Source organism: Carlito syrichta, unplaced genomic scaffold (genome assembly GCF_000164805.1).
Source record: "Carlito syrichta isolate Samal-C Ts95f unplaced genomic scaffold, Tarsius_syrichta-2.0.1 Scaffold126787, whole genome shotgun sequence".
NCBI classification, from domain to species: Eukaryota; Metazoa; Chordata; class Mammalia; order Primates; family Tarsiidae; genus Carlito; species Carlito syrichta.
In genome coordinates this window covers 94,482-116,039 of record NW_007070883.1, presented here as the reverse complement: position 1 = coordinate 116,039, position 21,558 = coordinate 94,482, and the positions used below count along the sequence as shown (strand labels likewise).

Sequence of the window (21,558 nt, the reverse complement as noted above, 5' to 3'; positions counted from 1 at the left end):
CTTGCCGCTGTCATCCATCTGCCCAGAAGACCTTCTGCTGCCCCCGCGGCTGGCGCCTTCCGTCCCTCGAGTTGTCTTCGCTGTCCTCCCCATGCCCAGAAGGCCTTCTTCTGCTCCCACGGGTGGCTTCTTTGTCCCTCAGGCCTCAGCTGAGATGTGGTTTTCTAGGACCCTCTTAGCTGACGTGGCCTCCCCCTCCATAGCACTAAACACGCCATTTCACTCAGAGCTTGCTCTAGTCATGGTGGACTTACGAGGTCATCATCTGGAGTCAGTTATTTATTTATTCATTCTAGAACAGTCTATGACCCAAACAAGATGGGAAAACTATAACCCAGCCCTTGTTTTTGGATAGCCCTTGAGTTAGGCATTGGTTTTCATTTTAAATATTTTGTTTTGAGTTGGAGTCTCACTCTCGCCCAGGCTGAGTGCAGTGGCATGCTCATGGCCACCGCAGCCTCGACCTGCTGGGCTCTGGCGATCCTTCCGCCTCAGCCTTCCAAGGAGCTGGAACTACGGGCATGCACTATCACATCCAGCTCATTTTTAAATTTATTGTAGAGATGAGGTCTCATCAAGTTGCCCAGGCTGGTCTCGAGCCCCTGGGCTCAGGCAGTCCTCTTGCCTCTGTCTCCCAAAGTGCTGGGGGATTGCAGGCTTGAGCCACCGTGCCTGGCTGCTTTTCGTTTTTAAAGGAATTACACTCAGAATGTGCAGCAGAGACCTTGTGTGGTCTGCAAAACCTTCAGTGCTTACTGTCTGGTCCTTTGCAGAAGAGTCTGCTGATTCCTGGTCAAAACAACAGTCTCCATAGCACAGTGCATGCATTCTGAAGGGATAATTCACTGGAAGATAATCCACTGGGATCTGAATGGTTTAATCTTTTGTAGTTATTCATTGTGTGTGTCTTCTAATATGCGTAGCTTTTTGCACAGTAGGGTATGCATGTAATTTATTTTAGTTTTTAAATTTTGAAGATGTGGGATACAATGCAGAGTTAGGTATACAAATGTTCATTATGCAGGTACCCTTGGTGCTGAGCCATGGAGCCCGGCCCTTTATTGTAGCTTTATAATATTTTTTACCCCGAGGCAAGAGGACTACCTGAGCCCATGGGTTTGAGACCAGCCTGGGCAACATGGCTAGACCCTGTCCCTAAAAATTTTTTTTTACCAGTGTAACAATTGCTATGTCAAACAGCTATCCCCAAGGACTTAGTCTCTGGTGCAACTGTCACTGAGTAAACCAGTTGTCCCCAGGGACATTGTAAATGGGCCAATCAGATGTCCACAGGGACTTTGTCACTGGTCCAGTTGTTTCCAAGGACTTTGTTGTTGGGTCAACCAGATGTCCACAGAAACTTTGCCTCTGGTATGACAGTCACTGAGTCAACAAGATGTCCCTGGGAAATTTGTCAACAGGTCAGCCAGACATCTGTGGGGACATTGTCACCAACATGACAGTTGTTGGGTGGAGCAGTTTTTTCCAGGGACTTTGTCACCCACATGACAGTTTCAGGGTCCACCATCTGTCCTGGGGGATATCATTGGGTTGATCACATGTCTGTGGGGACTTTGTCATATGTGACTGCCATTGGGTCAACCAACTGTCCCCAAAGACTTAGTCTCTGGTGCAAAAATCATTGGGTCAACCAGTTGTCCCTGGGGACTTTGTCACCAGGCTGACCAGATGTTCTCAGGACTTTGTCAAAGATGCAACAGTTGCCAGGTCAACAAGCTATCTGTGAAGTCTTTGTCACTTGGGTGACAGTCTCCAGGTCAACCAGTTGTCTTCAAGGAGTTTGTCACTGGGCCAATCAGATGTCTGCAAGGACTTTGTCACCAGTGTGACCATTGTGGGTTCAACCAGCTGTCCTTGGGAACTTTGCTACTGGCCAGGAATTGTAAGGTCAACCAACTGTCCCCAAGGACTTTATTGCCAGGCCAACCAGATGTCCATGAAAACTTTGTCATTAGTATGAAAGTCACTGGGCCAACCAGCTGTCCCCAGGGACTTTGTCACCAAGCAGACCAAATGTTTGCAAAAATATTGTTGCCAGATGACAGTCACAGAGTAGACCAGATGACTGTGGAGACAGTCTCCAGTGCAAGTCACTGGGTCAATCAGCTATCCCTATGGATTTTGACACCCGTATGACAGTCACCAGGTTGACCAGATGTCAATAAGAACATTGTCACTGGTGCAGTAGTCACCATGTTGACCAGATGTCCCCGGGACATTGTCACTGGGTCAACCAAATATTTGTGGGGACATTGCCACCATCACAACAGTCATGGGGTTAACCAGATGACTGTGGGAACACTGTCACCAGCATGACAGTTCTTGGGTTGACCAGCTGTCCCAGGAACTTTGTCCCCAAGTCAACTAGATGTTTGTGAGGGTTTTTCATTAGTACAACAGTTGTGGGGTCAACCAGCCGTTGGTGGGGACTTTGTCACCAGCATGACACTTGCAGGGTTGACCAGATGTTCACCGGGACAATCACCAATGTGACAGTTACTGGGTCAACCAAATGTCCACAGAGGCATTGTTACTGGCATAACAGTCACAGGGTTGACTAGATTTCTGCAGGGACTTTGTGACTGGCTATACAATTGCCAGGGTGACAGACTGTCCCTGAGGCCTTTTTCACCAGTGTGACTGTCACTTGGTCAACCAGATGTCTGTGGGGACTTAGTCTCTACTGGTTAACTTGGTTACTGTCGTATAGGTGACAAAATTCCCATGGACAGTTAGTTGACCCCATAACTGTCATGTTGACTGCTATATTTCCATGGACATTTGGTCAGCCCAGTGACAAAGTTTCCAGGGACAGCTGGTTGACCTGGTAACTGTTACGATGGAGAGAGTCCTCACAGAAATCTGGTTGACTCTGTGAATGTCATGCTGATGACAATGTTCCCACAGACATCTGGTTGACACCATGATTGTTGCACTGGTGACAAGGTCCCAGTGAATATCTGGACAACCTGATGACTGTTGTGCTGGTGACAAATTATCTATGGCCAGCTGGTCAACCTGTGGCTGTCGTGCCTGACTCCCTGCGGACATCTGGTCAACATGGCACCAAAGTACCCAGGGACAGTTTGTTAACCCAGTGACTGTTGCCCCAGAGACGAAGTCAGCTAGTCAGCCTGGGGTCAGCTAGTCAACCTGGTGACTGTTGTGCCAGTGTCAAAGACCCTGGTGATGGCTGGTCAACCTTGTGACTGTCACACCAGTGACTATGTCCCTGCAGACATCTGGTTAACCTGGAGACAGAATCCCACAGACATCTGGCTGGCCCAAAAACAAATTCCTTGTGTATATCTAGTCAACCCAGCAACTGTAGTGTTGGTGGCAATGTATCCATGGACATCTGATTGATCTTACAACTGTTGCACTGGTGACAAAGTCCTTGTGGACATCTGGTGGACCCTGCAACAACTGAGTTATTAACAATGACCCCACAGACATCTGCTTGGCCCAGCAACAAAGTTCCTGGGAACAACTGCTCAGACCCGCAACTGTGCACTCATGTCAAACTCCCTATGGACATCTGGTCGGCTTGGTGACTAAGTCCTCAGGGATAGTTTGTCAACCCTGTGACTGGTTTGCCCGGCAACTAAGACCCTGAAGACATCTGGTTGGCCCCACGACTGTCACACTGATGTCAAATTCCCTGGAAACAGCTGGTTGGTCCTGTGACTGTTGTGCCTGTGACAAATTCCCTGGGAACATCTAGTCTAACTGATGACTGCAGTGCCAGTGACAAAGTCCCCGGCAACAGCTGGTAGACTCAGCAACTGTAGCACCAATGACAAAGTCCTAGCAGACATTTGGTCAGCCCAGTGACAAGTCTCTGGGGACATCTGGCTTACCCTGTAACAATCATGCCAGTGACAATGTCCTTGCAGACATCTAGCCAGCCTGGCGACAAAATCCCCAGAAAAAGTTGGTCAACCTGGTGACTGTAGTATGGGTGACAAAGTCCCCCCTGACAGCTGGTTGGCCTGGTGACGTCACGCTGGTGACAGAATCCCCACAAACATTTGATCAACCCTGTGACTGTTGTGCAGATGACAGGTCCCCAGAGACATCCGCTTGACCTGGCAATAGAATCCCCGTGGATAGCTGGTCAAGCTAGTGACTGTCATGTTGGTGCCAGAGTCCCCACAGACTTGGCCCCGTGACTGTTGTGCCAGTGAAAATGTTTCTGCAAATATCTGATCTACCTGGCAATAGAGTCCCCAAAAACATCTGGTTGGGCTCCCTGACTGTCTTGCTGGTGACATAGTCCCTAAAAACAACTCATTGACCCAGGGACCCTGCAGACATCTAATTGACCTACGAGTATTACACCAGTGACAGAATCCCTGTGGTCATCTGGTTGACCTGGAGATTGTCATGTTGGTGACAGAGTCCCCCAAACATCAGGTCAACCCCGTGACAGTTGCACCAGTGACAGTTGCACCAGATCCCCACGGACATCTGGTTGACCCGGCAACAGAATCCTTGCAGACATATGGTTGGCCTTGTGACTATCACACTCTCTGGATTCTGTGGTCTTGACAGTGTCTATGAAGATGGGGTGTCGATGCCCCTGTGGTCTAGATCAGGTGTTCCCAACCCCCGGGCCCAAAAACCAATACAGGTCCATGTCCTGTTAGGAACCAGGTCACGCAGCAGGTGAGCAGCAGGCAAGCAACCAGCCTTCACCTGTACTTACAGCCACTCCCCATCACTCACATGACTGCCTTAGCTCCGCCTCCTGTCAGATCAGCCCTGAAAAGCTTGCTTCCATTTCCAGCATCCTTCCTTTGTCAAACAGGGTTTTCTGCACTGACAGCGACCAAAATGAGATTCTGGAGTTGACTGGACATAAGCAACACACTTCAGGTGTTATTGTCTCCCAGATGGGATTGTCTAGTTTCAGGAAAACAAGCTCTGGGCCACCACTGATTTGCATAATGGTGAGTTGCATAAATATTTCATTATAGGCCAGACACGGTGGCCCACACCTATAATTCCAGCACTTTGGGAGGCCGGGGTGAGAGGATTGCCTGAGCCTATAGGTTCGAGACCAGCCTGGGCAACTTGGTGAGACCTCATCTCTACAATAAATCAAAAAATTAGCTGGGCGTGGTGGCATGCGCCTGGAGTTCTAGCTACTTGGAAGACTGAGTGGAAGGATCACCAGAGCGCCCAGCAGGTAGAGACTGCAGTGGCCATGAAGGTGCCACTCCACTGCAGTCTGGATGACAGAGTGAGCCTCTGATTCAAAAAAAATTTCACTATAAAGTACAATGTAGTAACAATAAAGTGCACAATAAATGTAACGTGCTTGAATCATCCTGAAACCATTCACTCCTGACCCATCCATGAAAAAATTGTCTTCCATGAAACTGGTCCCTGATGCCAAAAATATTGAGGACCACTGGTCTGGCCAATGTTCATGAGGTTGGGTTGTCTGGCCCCTGAGGTCTCTTTTTTTTCTTTTTTTTTTTTTTTTGAGCCAGAGTCACTTTGTCACCCAGACTGGAATGCAGTGGCACGCTCACAGCCACCTCAGCCTTGACCTGCTGGGCTCAGTTGAGCCTTTCACCTGTCTTCCAAGTAGCTGGAACCGCAGGCATGAGGCACCACGCCCAACTTATTTTTTTTTAATTTATGGTAGACATGAGGTCTTGCTAGCTCAGGCTGGTCTCAAACCCCTGAGCTCAGGCAATCCTCTTGCTTTCACTTCCCAAAGTGCTAGTTAATACAGGCCTGAGCTGCCTGGCCCTCTGTGGTATAGCCAGTGTATATAAAGAGGCAGTTCTGACCCCTGTGGTCTAGACAGTGTCCCTAAGGTTAGGGTGTCTAGTCCCTGTGGGCTGGACAGTGTCCACGTGGACCAAGCGTCTAGTCCCTGTTGTGTAGACAGTGTCCATAAAGACAAGGTGTCTGGTCTTTGCAGGCTGAAGTGTCCATGTGGACAAGGTGTCTGGGCCCTGTGGTTTGGAGAGTATCTGAAGATGGGGTGTTTGGTCTCTGTTATCTAGATGTCCGTGAGGATGGGGCACCTTGTTCCTATGGTTGAAACATTATCTATGAGGTCGTGGTATCTGGTCCCTGTGGCCTGAACAGTGTTCATGAGAAAGGAAATGCCTCATGCCTGTGGCTTGGCAGTGTCAATGAGGATGAGGTGTCTGGTCCCTGTGGCTTGGACAGCGTCCGTAAGGACGAGGGCATCTGGGCCTTTTGGTGGCCAGTGATCATGAGGATGATGTGTCTGGTTTCTGTGGTCTAGACAGCATTCGTGAGTACAGGTTGTCTGGTCCCTGTTATCTGGACAGTGTTCGTGAGGACAAGATGTCCATTTCTTGTGGTCTGAACAGTTCCTATGAGGAAAAGGTGTTTGGTCCCTGTGGTTTGGATAGCGTCCATGAAGGTGAGGGTGTCCAGTTTCTGTTTCTGCTGTTGGGGTAGTGATCATGATGAGGTGTCTTGCCCTGTGGTCTAGACACTGTTGATGAGGATGGAGTGTACTCTGTAGGACTGTGAGTACTGTGTCCATGAGGACAAGGTGTCAGTTTCCTTTAATCTGGACAGGCTCTATGAGGGCAAAAGGTTTGGTTCCCATAGTCCAGTGTCTATGAAGATGGAACGTCTGGTTCCTGTTATCTGGACCAGGTGTCTGATCTCTGTGGTCTGGAGAGTACCTATCAGGATGGTTTGGCTGTTTTCTGAGGTATGCAGCTTCCATGAGGACTGAATCTCTGGTCCCTGTGGTCTAGACAGCATCCATGATGATGAGAGCGTCTGCTCCCTGTGATTTGGCCAGCGAGCATGAGGACAAGGTTTGTTGTCCTTTAGCCTAGACGGTGTTCATTAGTGTGGGGTATCTTTTCTCTATGGTCTAGGCAGTTTCCATGAGGACGGAGTATCCAATCTCTGTATTCTGAACAGTTCCACGAGAACATGGTGTTTGTGTCCTGTGATCTGGACAGTTTCTATGAGAACAAGTGTCTAGTTCCTTGGTCCAAACGGTGTCCATGAGGATGGGGATGTCTCGTCCCTGTGGTCTGGACAGTATGAGAATGGGAGTGTCTAACTTCTTTGGTCTGGACAGTGTCCATGAAGACAGAGTGTCTTTTCCCTGTGGTTTGGAAAGTGTTCATGAAGACAAGGGTGTCTTAGCTCTGTGGTCTAGACAGTGTCCATGAGGACAACATGTATGGCTAATGGGTTGGACAGTGTTTATAAGGACAGAGTGTCTGGTCCCTGAGGTCTTCACATTAGGACAAGGTGACTGACCCCTGTGGCCTGCACAGGCCCATGAGGACAGGGTCTCTGGTCACTGGGGTCAGGATAGTGTCCATAAAGGTGGGGTATCTGGTCCCCATAACCTGAACAGTGTCTGTGAGGATAGAGTATCTGGTATCTGTGGTCTACTTGAGGTCCATGTGGATGGGTGTCTGGTCCCAGTGGTCTGGAGAGTATCCATGAAGACAGTGTCTGGTTTCTGTGGTTTGAACAGTGTACCTGAGTACAGGGTTTCTGATCCGTAAGTCTGGATAGTGTCCGTGAAAATGAGGATGTCTGGCATCTGCAGTCTAGATGGTGTCCATAAGGATAGATTGTCTAACACCTGTAGATGACTGTCCCTGTGTCTGGAGAGTTTTTTTAGGACTAAGTTTCTGGATTCTGTGGTCTGGACAATGTTTATGAGGACGGGGAGTCTTGTCCCCATGCTCTGGGAAGTGTCTATGAAAACAGGGTGTCTAGCCCCTCTGGTCTGGACAGTGTCTATGAGGAGAGGATTCTAGCCTTACGGGTTGGAGAGTATCTATGACACTGACTAGACCACAGGGACAAGACGTGCCATCTTCATTGGCCCTGTCCAGACACAGGGACCAAAACCCCCACCTCACAGACACTGTCCAGGTCACAGGCACCAGACACCCTGTCCTAATGGGCACTGTCTAGACCACAGGAGTCAGAGACCTTGTCCTCATAGACACTGACCAGACCACAGGGAACCGACACACCTTTTCCTCACAGTGTCCAGACAGTAGGAAACAGACACCCCATCCTCAAAGACACCATCCAGACCACAGAAACCAGACATCCCATCCTTATGAACAATTCCCAGATCACCAGATACCTCAGCCTCATGGAAACTGTCTGACCACAGGGACCAGACACTCTGTGTTTTCTCTCTGAGTCAGAGTCTCACTCTGTTGCCCAGCCTGGAGTGCAATGGCACGCTCACAGACACTGCAGCCTCGACCTACTGGGCTCAGGCAGTACTTCCACCTCAGCCTTCCATGTATCTGGAACTACAGGTATGCACTACCACGCCCAGCTAATTTTTTTATTTATTGTAGAGATAAGCTCTCACCAAGTTGCCCAGACTGGTCTCAAACTCAGGCAATCCTCTCACCTTGGCCTCCCAACACTCTTTTTTAGAACACTGTCTAGACCCTAGGAATTGGACACCACATCCTCATGGACACCTTCCAGACCACAGGGACCAGACACCGTGTCCTCATGGATACTATCTAGATCACATTACCAACCACTTGTCCTTGTAGACTCTGTCTAGGCAACAGGAAACACACCCGTCCTCATGAACACTGACCAGTTCAAAGAGACCAGATACTTCATTCTTATAGATGCTGTCCTCAACACAGGGACCAAACAACCACGTCATCATGAACACTGTGCAGATCACAATGACCAGGCACTATGACCTTATAGATGCTATCCAGACCGCAGGGAGCAGACATTACATACTCATAGACACTGTCCAGACCACAGGAACCAGACACTCTCGTCCTAATACTGTTCAGGCCAAAGGGACCAGACACCCCATCTTCATGGATGCAGTCTAGACCACAGGGACCAGAAATCTTGTCTTCATAGACACTGTTCAGGCCCCAGGGACCAAAAACCCCATTCCCATGAACTGCGTAGACCACAGGGACAAGATACCCCCATTCTCATAGACATTGTTCAGACCACAGTGAATAAACACCCTATCTTCATGAACACTACACATACAAGAGTGGTAAGACACCCTGCCCTTATAGACACTGTCTACACCACAATAATGAGAAGAGCAAGAAATTTCCTAAAATTCCAATATCAATCTGGAAAAAAAATTATTCCAGATTTTAAATTTACAGAAGTTCTTCTATTTTTGGTCAATAATTCACATATAAACACATAGAGTCTACATAAAAATGTTATATTGTGTATTACAAAAAATTAAATTCAAAATTCTTAGCAATAAATCTCTTAAAGTTTTATTTAAGATATATTTTGTGAGATTTTAAAATTCAGATGTTTCTATATATACCATTCACAATATATAGCTCATTATTAATGCTTTGCCTATTCAAACTAATTTCGTACTTACCCCTGTTTTAGAATCTAATTACATTTTTCTTTTACACACAATACCAACAAACTTAATCCTCTGGCCTGTGGACGGTGTATCTTCTTTATTTAAAACTAAGTGACCTAAACAGTGTATTTGTAACCTGCAAATGACTGAAACTCTCCAGCTAAAAACTTGTTGGCACATTAGAACTTCCAGCCTTTCATTAGAATGGACAAAGTACTGTATGAAGCGGTATGGGGTGGGGAGAGCAGTGGGAAAAGAAAGTTGGGGCTGAAACACAGGCAAAGAAGACTTGTATGCATATGTAGCGTAGGATAAACTTTTTCTGTGTGTAGTTTGCTAGTAAGTTATCACACTTGAAATTGTTTTGTTATTTTTCCATTGAAAATAAGTAAACACCCACAGATGAAAACAATTACTTGCTCCATAATTCTTACCTCTAAATGCTATCTTTATGTTTTACCTGTACATGTAACTACTCGTAAATAAAAACTAAAAGTCTGTGTTTTGCAGGCTAGAAGGTGTATGTTTCAAAAATGTAGACTACAATTTTGTAAATAGTTTAGAATTTAGACTTTTGACTATATTTTTATATAAGCATAACTGTCATAACAATTCCGTAGTGATAAAAAGAAAAAGAAACATAACCAACAGGATCAATAGTCTCAAAATTATTTGATGTTTAAAGGCACTGGGAAAAAAGATAACTGGCAAAGTCATTTCCCTATGCTACCCAATAGTATATTATTATTATCAATTCCTTATAACCTTGAGTAGGGTGGTACAGGTTAATGTTGGTGACAGGTTATAGTTCAATAAATGGATAAACATCTTAAAACACTAAGTTATTAAAACATAGTTACCCTTAGTTGAAAAAAATTACTTCAAAATCCACAGTAATACCTTAATGTGGAAATGGTAAAATAAAAAATAAAATAATTCCTAAAAATGTATCTATTATGCAGAATATTACCTTGAACACCTACCTCATACATCACTTAGAAGAGTGTTATAAGACAAGCAGAGTCTCTCCACTTAGATTTTCTCCATGTGCCTTACATTCTAGTGTCCTTAATTTTTTTCACTGAAGTGTATAAATAATGCCCACCTAAAAAGGAGGACCTTTCCTAGTTCTGAAGCAGCAAGCATTGCCCACATGCTTTCACACAAATACCAGGAATAAAGGTAGATGTTCACATGATTTGAAAGTTGAATTACATCAATATTTGGTTTACAAAAGTCTATGATTACTTTAATGCAAAAAGTTTACCTTGAATGTAATTACAGCTCTTCATGAGTCTAATAATATATGAGGGGGACCCAAAAAACCCAGAAACTTATTTTTAATAAATTGCATATTTATTTGTACATGTTTAAACGTCAGTCACCTTCAGAGTGCTACAATACACCTATTTGAGATGCTTATTCCACTGCTCAAAACAGATTCTGAATGCATCAGTTTTGATGTCTTTCAGTGCTTCTGCCATTTTTGTTTCACCTCTTCCATATCACCAAAATGTTTTCCTTTGAGGACTTTTATCATCTAGGAAACAAAAAAAGTCACTCAGGAAGAGATGGGGGTGAATACGAAGGACAGAACACAGGAGGGTCATGCTCTTTTTGGTAAAAACTGCTGAACACGCAGCATGATGTGGGCAGACTGTTCATGTAGGTTATTCATCATGAAATGGGCAAATGTGTTGAAAATCTCTAAAAAAAAAATTCACTAAAGCTGAATGCAGCCTCTCACAACGTTAGCTGGTACAACGATGCCAACAGGTTCTGAGAAGCCTCACCTCGTGGGGGAAATCTATGCCACAAGGGGCCCACCCTCCGAAAGGAATTCTGGGGTTTTTTGGGTCCCCATCATACAAGTAAATTATCTAACTGTATTAATTTTGATTATCTATAAGAAACACTCTGACTTAATATCTGAAGGTATTAGCACTTTACCACTTTCTGTTAATTCTGTGATGTATATTTAGACTAGATTTTACATTCTTTTTTTTTTTTTTTCACATTTACAGCATCTGTAAAGTACCATTCAGTATAAACTCTCTGGTGTTTTCTAAAATACATATTTTGGGCAAATTTTTTTCACATTCATTTCTGATACAAATTATCTTATGTTAAATAAAGTTTGAGCAACTGATGGAGGATCACTTTCAGTGTAAATTCTCCTGTGGACAATAAGATGTCATATGATACATGAATGTACCAGTGTTAGCATTTGTAAAGTTATCCCTCAATAGAAATACTCTTGCGTACTCTAAGGTTTATATTCTGTGACGGGTTTGCCACAGTCATGACATTTATATGGCTTAATCCAGCATGAGCTATCTGATGTTGGTAAGATGTGAGTAGTTATGACATGTTTTGCCAAATGTTTTACATTCCTAGGACTTTTTTCCAGTATGAATTCTCTTATGCTGAGAGAGACTTCTGCTCTGGTTAAAAGCTTTGCCACGTTCTTTGCATTTGTAGGGCTTCTCTCTAGTATGAATTAGTTTATGTTTAGTAAGGTGTGAGCTCCGCTTAAAGGCTTTGCCACACTCCTTGCATTTGTAGGGTTTCTCTCCAGCATGAATTCTTTTATGTTCAGTAAGGATTGAGCACCAGATAAAGTATTTCCCACATTCTTCACATCGGTAGGGTTTCTCTCCAGTATGAATTTTCTTGTGTTTATATAAGGCTGAGGGCTGTTTAAAGGCTTTGCCACATTCTTCACATTTGTAGGGCTTCTCTTTAGTGTGAATTCTTTTATGTTGAGTAAGGTTGGAGCACATTTTAAAAGATTTTCCACATTCTTTACAACTGTAGGGTTTCTCTCCAGTATGAATTCTTTCATGTATAGTAAGCTGTGAGCACTGGTTAAAGGATTTTCCACATTCTTTACAACTGTAGGGTTTCTCTCCAGTATGGATTCTGCTATGCTGAATACGGCTTGAAGATGTACTAAAAGATTTCCCACATTCTGTACACTGATATGGTTTCTCTCCAGTATGAGTTTTCATATGTTGAGTAAGGCTTGAGCCCTGGTTAAAAGATTTTCCACATTCTTCACAATTGTGGGGTTTCTCTCCAGTATGGATTATCTTATGTTTAATTAAGGTTGAGATCTGTTTAAAGGCTTTTCCACACTCTTCACATTTGTAGGGTTTCTCTTTAGAATGAATTTTTTTATGTTGGGTAAAGTTTGAGCACTGGTTAAAAGATTTCCCACATTCTTTACAACTGTAGGGTTTCTCTCCAGTGTGAATTCTGTTATGCTGAATAAGGGTCGAGCACTTGTTAAAAGACTTGCCACATTCTTCACATTGATAGGGTTTCTCTCCGGTATGAATTTTCATATGTTGAGTAACGCCTGCGTATTGTTTGAAAGATTTTCCACACTCTTCACATTGGTAGGGCTTCTCTCCAGTATGAATTCTCTTATGTTTAAATAAGGTTGAGGACTGTTTAAAGGCTTTGCCACATTCTTCACATTGGTAGGGCTTCTCTGTAGTGTGAATTCTTTTATGTTGTGTAAGGTGTGAGCACTGGTTGAAGGATTTTCCACACTCCTCACAACTGTAGGGTTTCTCTCCAGTATGAATTCTGTTATGCTGAGTAAGGCTTGACCACCTGTTAAAAGATTTTCCACACTCTTCACAACTGTAGGGTTTCTTTCCAGTATGAATTCTCTTATGGTGAGTAAGGCTTGAATACCTGTTAAAAGATTTTCCACACTCTTCACAATTGTAGGGTTTCTCTCCTGTATGAATTCTGTTATGTTGGATGAGGCTAGAGCACCTGTTAAAAGACTTTCCACATTCTTCACAGTGGTAGGGTTTCTCCTCAGCATGAATTACCTTGTGTCTGCTAAGGTGCGAGCGCCGCTTAAAGGCTCTGCCACATTCTTTACATTTGTAAGGGTGCTCTCCAGTATGAAGTCTGTTAGGCTGAGTAAGATGTGCGCGCTGCTTAAAAGATGTTCCATATTCTTCAAATTTGTAGGGCTCATCTCCAGTATGAGTTTTCTTATGTTTATTAAGGGTCAAAAAATGGTTAAAAGATTTTCCACATTCTTCACAACTGTAGGGCTTCTCTCCATTATGAATCTTCTTATGTACAGGAAGGATTGAGCACTGGTCAAAAGCTTTGCCAAACTCATTAAATCGTGAGAGTTTGCTATGGATGGGTGATGAATACTGGTTAAGCCCATTAAAATTTTCTTTCTGCTCCTTATTCTTGATCACACTCCTCCAGTCTTTCCTTAAATGCAAATGATCAAGCACACGGCTCCCATATTTTCTCAGGACCATTTTCTGAAATGAATCTGTTATGCTTTGCCCTTGCAAAAGACCTTGAGTGAAATACGAAGACACAGCTGAAAGAAATTTTAAAACATGAAATTAGATTCAGCTACATATACTTTACATGTCTAAAATATAAAATACCAAGCATATCTAAATGACATAATAGGATACCAAGGGACCTAATTCCTTTATAGACAACAAATTTAACAAAAAAATTGTTAAATTTTGGTCAGTTACCAAAACTGCTACATAAATAGCAGATATAACTAGAAAAATTAGTTATATCTACCCACAACAGCCACTTCTCCTCTCCAGTGCAACCTGTGTAAATGTGAAATGCAAATGTCAACCTCCTGGATTCCAGCTCAAAAGAGAAAGAAAATCATGGTACATGTGTCCCAATCTTCTGGCTCTTGAGGGCCTTTCCAAAGACTGGTTTCTGTCTTCCATGACACAGAGTGCTAAAAAAATGGTGATATACTTTGAATGACAGGTTGTGTCTACTGAGATCAAGGATAAATGCTTGTTACAAAGGTAACTGGTAAATGGTTGAAACAGGCATAGCACATGACTATAGATTCTTAAGAAACATGAGCAAAAAAAAGAAAAGAAAAGAAATGAAACATGAGCAAACCTCTTTAACTAAAAAGCACACATATTGGCAGGGCATGGTGGCTCAAGCCTATAATCCCAGCACTCTGAGAGGCTGAGGTGAGCAGATTGCCTGAGCCCACAGGTTCGAGAACAGCCTGGACGACTTGGTGGGACCTCATCTCTACAATAAAAATTAAAAAAAAAAATTAGTCAAGCATGGTAGCGCATGCTTATAGTTCTGGTTACTTGGAAGAATCGCCTGAGGCCAGCGACACTGGGGTGGCTGTGAGCATGCCACTGTACTCCAGCCTGGGTAACAGAATGACACTCCAACTCAAAAATACACAAAAAATCACATATTCAGGTAAGACATACTGTGAGAACAAGCTTGAGAGAGTCACAAAATTTCTAGTATGGTATATTGCTATGGGGCCGATCTATCAAAACTGCTCTAGGTGGCTTTTTATACCGCCCAAATCTCAACTGAAAATTACAATATGTTCAAAGTGTCAGAGTAACATGATCCAATTAGAGGAACAAAATAAATATTCATAAATCAACTTTAAAAAGTATTATGGCCAGGTACAGTAGCTCAAGACTGTAATCCCAGCACTTAGGGAGGCCAAGATGAGAGTATAGCCTGAGCCCAGGCGTTAGGGACCAGCCTGAGGAACTTGATGAGACCTCATCTCTACGATAAATCAAAAAAGTATCTGGGTGTGGTAGAACGTGCCTGTGCCCAGCAGGTCAAGGCTGCAGTGGCCGTGAGTGTGCCACTGCACTCCAGTCTGAGTGACAGTGAGATTCCAACTCAAAAAAAAAGCACTGTAAATTATCAGAACAAATAAAAATAATCACCTCGATCATGTTCAATAAGAAATGGCAACACAGACAACTACATAAAAATTTTGCAAATCAATGAAAAGTATAAAAAGAAACAAAACACACACTGAAGTATACCAAAAAATGACTCAGGCTGGGTATGGTTGCTCACACCTGTAATCCTAACACTTTGGGAGGTGGAGGAGAGACAACTGCCTGAGCCCAGGAGTTTGAGACCAGCTTGGTCAACTTGTTGAAACCTCATCTCTACAATAAATCAAAAAAATATGCCAGGTGTGGTGGTGCACACCTGCAGTTCCAGCTATTTGGAAGGCTGAGGCATAAGGGTCACTTGAACCCCTCAGGTCGAGGCTGCTGTAGCCATGGTCATGCCACCGCACCACAGCTGGGCAACAGAACAAGATTCCAACTAAAAAAACTTAGAAATTCTCAAATGTAAAAAAATTAGAAAAAATTAGTAAATTCAACCAAATGTATACTAAAATAAAAACAGAGGGACCCATAATAAGGCACAATATGAGCAAATTCTGAAAGTCACAGACAAGAGACTCTTGAAAGTAGCAAGAGGAAAATGATGTATCATGCATGATCCTACAAGATTACCAGCGGATCTGTCTACAGACAGAAACCTGGGAAGCTAGAGAGGGGTTTGGTGATATAGTGAAAGTGCTGAAAAACAAAAACTTCCAAGTAAGAGTACAATAACCAGCAAAACTGCTCTTTATAATTAAGAAAAAATATTTTTCAAACTAACCAAACACTGAAAAATATATCAATGGTAGAACTGCCCTACAAGAAATATAAACACCCAGGCACAGTGGTTCATGCCTATAAGGGTTACCTGAGCTCAGGGGTTTGAGACCAACCTGAGCAACTTGGCAGGACCGCATCTCTACAATAAATAAAAAAGTTAGCTGGACATGCTGGCACATGACTGTGGTTCCAACTACTTGGAAGGCTGAGGTGGAAGGATCTCGAGTCCAGCAGGTCGAGGCTGTGGTGGCTGTGAGCATGCCACTGCACCCTAGCCGGGGGAGAGTGAGACTCCAACTCGAAAAGAAAAGAAAAAAAGAAAATAAAAGAAATACAAACAGGTGTCAGTCCCACTGAAAATTTTAAAATGCTAAAAACAAAAGAAAATAAAGGAGAAATACACAACTTTCTGTAAAAGGTATGAACATACTCAAAAATAAATTCTATAGTATTATAATGATGAAACAAAAAACTTTTAATTAAAATCTAAATTTCAAAAGACAAGAGCATAAAAAATAAACACTAGTTAACATACATGCAATGTAAAAATAAACAATTAGTGTTATTAATAACAAAGTTGAAGGCAAATGTAATCAGAATTTTTGTATGCAACTGAACTTAAGTTGTTACAAGTGGGGCAACCTCTTCAGGTCCCCTTCCACTGTGGGAGCTTTTCTGTCCTCTCAATAAATTCTGCTTTCTAAAAAAAAAAAAAAAGTTGTTACTAGTTTAAAATGTACTGTTGTGGCAGGGTGTGGTGGCTTAGCCTGTAATCCCAGCGCTTTGGGAGCCTGAGGCAAACAGATTGGCTGAGTTCAGGGGTTCAAAAGCAGCCTGAGCAACTTGGTGAGACTTCATCTCTACAATAAATGAAAGACTAAGCTGGGTGTGGTCTGCGCCTGTGGTTCTAGCTACTTGGAAGGTTGAGGCGGAAGGATTGCTGGAACCCAGCAGGTCGACGCTGTGGTGGCCATAAGTGTGCCACTGCACTCCAGCCTGGGGGACAGAGTAAGACTCCAACTCAAAAAATAAAATAAAATATACTATTGTAACTTTAATAGGTTTTATGTAATTCCCATTGTGCCCACAAAACAAAGACCTATGGAGATACGCAAAAGAATGTAACAACGGAGTCAAAGCATGTCACTACAAAAATCAACAAGACATCGAGAAAAATAGAAATATAAAGAAAAACAAAATAGCAACAAGAATCAGATAGAACAATAAAATGGTAATAGTAAGTACTTCTTTCTCAGAAAACTATTTATTTATTAGTGAACTAAACTTTCCAAATGACCTATGTTAAATAAAGGGACTTAAAAAACCCCCAAAATTCAAGATCCAACTATATCCTGTCTACAAGAGACTCGCTGTAGATCTCATGACATAAATTAGACTGAAAGTGTTGGGACAGAAAAAGATATTTCAAGCAAACATTAACCAAATGAGAGGAGAGGTAACAATTATATTAGGAAAAATACATTTTAAGCAAAAATCTGTCATTTCATAAATTATACTTTAAGTCAAAACTTACAAGAGACAAAGGAAATTAAAATATCATAAAAGTGCTCACTCACTGGGAATTTATAAATATATCTCATAATAGGTCACATATATGAAGCAAACACTGACAGACTTGAAACAGGAAATACACAGCAATATGATCCTGGTAGAATGCTTACTTCACTATACCATTTTCAGTAATTTTTTTTTTTTTTTTTTTTTGAGTTGGAGTCTCACTGTCACACAGACTGGAGTGCAGTGGCCACTCCTAGCCACCGCAGCCTTGACCTGCTAGGCTCCGGCGATCCTGCCACCTCAGCCTTCCAAGTAGCTGGAACTACAGGTATGCACTACCACGCCCGGCTGATTTTTTGATTTATTGTAGAGATGAGTTCTCGCAGCCCAGGCGGGTCTTGAACCTGCGGACTCAGGCTATAATATTTCAAAAAATTAGCCGGGCGTGGTAGCATACGCCTGTAGTTCCAGCTACTTGGAAGGCTGAAGCAGAAGGATCGCCGGAGCCCAAGCAGGTTGAGGCTGCAGTGGCTGGGAGTGGCCACTGCACTCCAGTCTGGGTGACAGAGTGAGACTCCAACTCAAAAAAACAAAACAAAACAAAATAAATTACCAAACTCAGTTCATATTAAAATACTAAATTTTTGAATTAAAATACTAAATTTTTGAATTAAAATACCATTAGATTTTCTTATATTTAGGGAGATGCTTCATTTTCTGACAAAATTTCTGAATATAAATTTCTGGCAGCCATAAAAAAGACTGAAGCCATGTCGTTTGCAGCAACATGGATGGAGCTTTAGATCATCATCCTATGTGAACTGATGCAGAAACAGAAAACCAGACACCACATGTTCTCACTCATATGTGGGAGTTAAATGGTCACAATGATGGAAATAATAGACACTGGAGACACTAATAAGGTGGGGGATGCGGGGAGGAGTTAGGGTTCAGAAACTACCTACAGGGCACAATGTTCACTACCTAGGGAATGGGCCACCTGAGACCCAATTCCCATGACTACACAGTATGCCCATGTAACAAACATGCATGTGTACCCTGTGAATCTAAAATAACATTTTAAATGGAGAAAAAAAAGTCCCCACTGGGAATAAGGTAAATGGACTACAATTCAGACTTAAATCAATCAAGAACTTTATTTTCTTCATCCTACAGAAACCCTCCTCTCGTTCGTGACCCGCCTGGGCAACCTGACGAGACCTTATCTCTACAATAAATCAAAAATCAGCCGGGCGTGGTAGCACGCGCCTGTAGTTCCAGCTACTTGGAAGGCTGAGGCGGAAGGATCGCCGGAGCCCAGCAGGTCGAGGCTGCGGTGGCCATGAGCATGCCACTGCACTCAGCCTGGGCGAGAGTGAGACTCCAACTCAAAAAAAAAAAAAGAAAGAAACCTTCCTCTCAAGTCCCTTTGTTGGAGCCCTGACCTACTCCTCGTTCAGAGTTGCCTGATTCACAAATTGCTGTCTGCTCAAATAAACCCTTTAAAAACAATTTTTTTTTGAAGAATCACATTTGAAACCTCCGTAAGCTAAGAAACCATAAAGCAGACAGCATATACTCTGCCACTCTGTCACCACTACTCTTACACATTTCAAACATGACGCAAAAAGAGAGGTTAAAGAAGTATTTAACACAACGTTCCTCAAAAATATGCAAATATTCCCACACCCCCGAAAAACAGGTAGTCAGATCATAGTCTCTTATAAGCATGAAGAAGTCCTTGATTTTCACTGTGAACTCAAAAGCATCACCAAAGGCAAAATAGAGTTCTTACAGAATTTAAGAGCGTGGGCAGACAAGGTCCGATGCAAAAGCAAGGAAAAGACACCTAGGTTTCTCTGAAACCACTTCCACTGGAGCAAAGCTTGCCAATCACATTTTAAGGCCTAGCTCCATCCTTGGCCTTGAGACCTCTAGCTTGCATCACCTGCTTCATTTACGCTCCACCTACCTGGGTGTTTGGCTCCTATGTCGCATCTGTTCACATTCCAAGGCTCTTTCCTTTGCTCCAGAGAGGTGATCACGTCCGGCTTAAAAATAACAAGACCTGTTTTATTAGAAAAAATAATGTAACTTTTGCTGGGATTGCCGTTACCACCTAGTACTGTGCTAAATAGAGAAAATGAAACTATAGAAAATTCTAGAAAACTAACCCTAAAATACTGTTTCCTATCAAAACCTTTAGAATATTCAAGAAGTATTTTAAATTTGTGGGTTCTTCGTTCTACTACCTCGTACGACCGAATCAGAAATTAATGGTGCAACTTAATTTTACAGTGTGGGCAATAAAATTTTATGCCACTAAATTCATTAAATTACCACTCATCTACTCTGAAGTATACATATCAGCTCAAGAATGAGAAAGATGAGTGTCAAAATAAAATATCTTGAACATTTTCTTTTCTGCATCAACAGATCTCCAAGTTTTCCTTGGAGATAGGGATCTGAAGCTTACACATGCAAAGCAGACACACCCAGAAAATGGAGGGAAATTAAACCCTTAGTGTTGAATAGGAATCATTATTAAAGTTATCCTCACCCAGGGAGACCAGGTTTCTGTAGTTCTCTAACATCACGTCCCTATACAAATTCCTCTGAGCAGGGTCCAGGCATTTCCACTCCTCCAGAGAGAAGTCTATGGCCACATCCCTGAAGGTCAACAGTCTCTGAAAAAAAAAATATTTACCAAACGACCACAGGCAGAGTTCTTCATTTGACTTTAGGTGAAATGAGAGCAGTAAGGGAACAGGTCTGACATGAGTAACTAGAATTATTCAATACGATAATTTTTAACACAGAAATATTCCCTAATGCATTCTCTAACTCTGGGCAAAAGGGATGGCATAAGAGCCACAAACCGATGTACGTTATGTATTTTGCAAATAACACAGTATAAAATTAAGGGCAGTGACACAGTCATGCACATGTTTAAGTGCTATATTTACATCACACAGGATAAATTATGTATATTCATTATATGAAGAACTTAGGGTTAGTTGGATACATCCTTCCACAATTCTATTGTGTTCAACAAACAGGAGATCTCATTAAAATGTAGATGGTGACTCTGGAGATCAGAGTAAAAGCCTGAGTTTCTGAATTCCTAACATGCTTGCCAGTGATGCCAATGCTTCTAGACCAATGAGAGTATTTTGTCACACATTCAGTAAATTGTACAGCCTGAATTTTATTTCAGTTTATCTGACCAATAAACAAAGATAATAGACTTCATTTCTTTTATTCTTTTTTTTTTGAGTCAGAGTCTCACTCTGTTGCCCAGGCTGGAGGGCAGTGGCACACTCACAGTCACCACAGCCTTGACCTGCTAGACTCTGGTGATCCTTCTTCCTCAGCCTTCCAGGTAGCTGGAACCACAGGCACGCACTACCACGCCTGGCTAATTTTTCTTGATTTATTGTAGAGACGAGGTCTCGCCAAGTTGCCCAGGCTGGTCTCGATCCCATGGGCTGAGGCAATCCTCTCACCTCAGTCTCCCAAAGTGCTGGGATTATAGGCGTGAGCCACCACCAGCCTGACTTCATTTTTCAAAGTAAGCTATAGCCGGGTGCAGCTATATCTCTCATGTCCTGTAACCGCTAACAGTGTATTTATTTATTTATTTGAGTTGGAGTCACACTCTGCTACCCAGACTGGAGTACAGTGGCACGCTCACAGCCACTGAAGCCTCAACCTGCTGGGCCCAGATGATCCTTCCGCCTCAGCCTTCCATGTACCTGGAACTACAGATGCACGCCACCATACCCGGCTAGTTTTTGTGATTTATTATAGAGACAAGGTCTCACCATGTTGCCCAGGCTGGTCTCAAACCCCTGGGCTCAGGCAGTCCTCTGGCCTTGGCCTCCCAACATGCTGGGATTACAGAGTGAGTCACTACGCCCGGCCTTATTTTTTTTTTGAGTAGGAGTCTCACTGTTGCCCAGGCTGGAGTGCAGTGGCACTCTCATGGCCACCACAGCCTCGACCTGCTGGGCTAAGGAGGCCCTTTGCCTCAGACTTCCAAGTAGCTGAAACGACAGGCCGGCACCATCACGCCCAGCTAATTTTTTGATTTATTGTAAAGACGAGGTCTCACCAGGTTACCCAGGCTGGTCTCGAACCCCTGGACTCGGGCAATCCTCT

The 21,558-nt window shown here is 43.1% G+C and overlaps 1 protein-coding gene across 1 annotated transcript in view; it reads right to left on the bottom strand.

Moving 5' to 3' along the window:
• Nucleotides 1–10,885: 10,885 nt before the first annotated feature.
• Nucleotides 10,886–21,558, bottom strand: part of LOC103250214 (zinc finger protein 724-like) — a 12,016-nt gene continuing 1,343 nt past the window's right edge. The window contains exons 2-4 of the mRNA XM_008048807.2: nt 19,958–20,084; nt 19,370–19,465; nt 10,886–13,760 (exon numbers count right to left, since the gene is read on the bottom strand). Of these exons, the coding sequence (XP_008046998.1) occupies nt 11,788–13,760; nt 19,370–19,465; nt 19,958–20,084 (2,196 nt within the window). The 3' untranslated portion in view covers nt 10,886–11,787. The remainder of the gene's footprint in view (nt 13,761–19,369; nt 19,466–19,957; nt 20,085–21,558) is intronic.